This window comes from Seriola lalandi, unplaced genomic scaffold, assembly GCF_002814215.2.
Source record: "Seriola lalandi dorsalis isolate HSWRI2012SDOR001 ecotype SW California unplaced genomic scaffold, Sedor1 jcf7180002053880, whole genome shotgun sequence".
Classification (NCBI taxonomy): domain Eukaryota; kingdom Metazoa; phylum Chordata; class Actinopteri; order Carangiformes; family Carangidae; genus Seriola; species Seriola lalandi.
Genome location: NW_019524433.1, coordinates 34,805 through 37,125, shown reverse-complemented (window position 1 = coordinate 37,125; position 2,321 = coordinate 34,805). Strand labels below are relative to the sequence as shown.

Here is a 2,321-nt window from a genome sequence, read left to right as displayed (position 1 = left end):
CCAAAAACAGCTTCCCCTCACCATCTCCTTATTTTGCTGCAGATCACTTTCCAACTGGCTCTTCTGCTCACTGGCGACCTGGAGAGAAGCCTGCAGTTGCTCCACCTGTGGAGGGAAATGGTCAAACTCCAGAATTAAAATATTTCCAACCAAGGGTGAGAGCTTTGAAGGATCCCATCAACAAATCCCATGAAATGACCCAAATAAATGATGTGAGTCCATCTGTGAAAATGGTCCGACTTCCCTGTCCTTTCTGCAGCTCTCAGCTGAGCCCATTTGTTCCTCCTGATGACCTGTATCTTTAGAAACAGCTCACAGATATATATAGTTCCATTTTTCAAAAAGCAATTTATTTTCTAAAAGCAGCTGGCAACCATGGCCTTTAGCAAATGTGACTCAAACAGCAGGAAACAGTGCATTCATGGGGACTATTTTCAGTGGTGGATGAGTCTGTATTTGGGGTAGCATGATGATCCATGTAGATCTGAATCAAAGTGAACTACAGTGAGTAATTGTGTGGTTTTAATAGCTTTTGAACAACAGTGGAGCTCCATGGCTCAGAGAAATAAGATACATCAGGCTGTGGACATACAAACACTTCTTGTTTGTGGGACACATTCAGTGTTGTTTTGAGTCTTTTGTGGGATTTGTTGACAATAAGGAGGAAGTAAAGTCAATTTTTATTTATATAGCCAAATATCACAAATTTGCTTCTAAGGCCTTAACAATCTTTACAGCTTTAAGACCCCACCTGTCCTTAGACCCTCAAGTCAGACAAGGAAAATAATCACTTTCCTTTTCTCAGCAGATTGAGATTCAATAGATATGAAAAAAAATAAGTCACCTATAAAAACAATGTTAACATACCATCTCCATCCTGTCCTCCAGCTCTGCTCTGAGCCTGTCTCTTATACACATCTCATTCACACAAAGTGTTGATGCATGTATCGAATGCATGCCTTTCCCTTCTTATCTACTGCATGTGTTTAACATGCAAAACTTACTCCAAAGCGGGCAACACGTAACTACCACACCTGCATTGGCTGCAAAGAACCACTAAACCCATAAAAAAAAAAAAAAAAAAAAGAAGTCAATTCTGTCCTGCTGTATTTTCATGTGTAAGAGCCCTGCCTGATTCTGAAGCGCTTGTATCTGGAGAGTGCTCTCTGCACCCCCCCCACATTGTGGGCTGCTCTGCAGCTCTGCCTTCTGACTCCTCAGCATGCTGATCTCATTCTGGAGAACTTTGATCTTCTCCTGAGATGCCCTCAGATCCTCCTGGTTCTCGATCATCTGAAACACATTAGCATCACACCAGTTTACAAGTGAAGATCTTTTCTGTACAAAGGAGTGTACAATAACCACCTGCAGTGTCTCATTACTAATACTGCAGCAGTTGGTAGGTCAATTTGTCAATGGATCAATTTGCTGTCTTTGCTATATATAAAATACATGCTGCAAAAATCATCACCTATACACGCCAGCAGCCCTGCGCTTCACTTTTTTCAGATCATCAGTGTCTGATCCAAACGTTCCCTGAGGTCACTTCATGCTGGCTTATTAAAAGTTCCATAAATAAACTGCAAAAACTACAGGGAAGCAACCTCTTGATATATTCAAGAAGCAGCTCCAAACTTATTACTATGCTTTTGCTTCTGATTAAATCAAACTTTATATTAGATTTCTTTCATTTCGTTTTATGGTTTTCAAATCTTAAAATTGCTTGTACTACTATCAGTATCCTCTTATCTCATCTCTTACTTTCTCAGGATGTCATTGCTTCATTGTCTTTTATTGCTTTACCGTGTCCTGTCTATGTGTCTGTTGTCTTGTTATAACACCTCTTCTTGTAAAGCGCTTTGAGCTTAATTTCATGTTATTAAAGGTGCTATAGAAATAAAGTTTAGTATCATTATGTGGAAGGCCCCAATGTATAGTAAATAAAGGAATGAGAAAAGAAAACTTACCAGTTCTACATTCTCTTGGAGGTCAGACTTCAACTGGCTCACCTCTTCCTTCCTTTCCTCCAGCTGCTTTTCCAGCTGTTGGACCTGAGGCACGATGGAGGGATCATTAACATTTTCAACATTATTCTCTTGTGAGACTTTTATCTGCTAAAGAAAACAGCAGAATGCATAAGCAATGACAAACAGAAATCATTAACCTCCAAAGGAACAATGTAGCCCTGTGCCAGTTTCTTCTTGTTCAACATTCGAGCAAAACGAAATAAAATAAAAATGTCAATGGAGTGTAACAAGGAGAACATGTGGATCTGACCTGTTCAAGCTGTTGAGCCTCCTGCTCCTCTTTCAGCGACAGTG

At 40.0% G+C, this 2,321-nt stretch overlaps 1 protein-coding gene across 1 annotated transcript in view; it reads right to left on the bottom strand.

Annotated features, from left to right (window-relative positions):
• Positions 1–2,321, bottom strand: part of LOC111651946 (centromere-associated protein E-like) — an 18,558-nt gene that overhangs the window by 1,790 nt on the left and 14,447 nt on the right. Inside the window, exons 27-29 of the mRNA XM_087172839.1 lie at positions 2,278–2,319; positions 1,968–2,051; positions 1,092–1,293 (exon numbers count right to left, since the gene is read on the bottom strand). Of these exons, the coding sequence (XP_087028965.1) occupies positions 1,092–1,293; positions 1,968–2,051; positions 2,278–2,319 (328 nt within the window). The remainder of the gene's footprint in view (positions 1–1,091; positions 1,294–1,967; positions 2,052–2,277; positions 2,320–2,321) is intronic.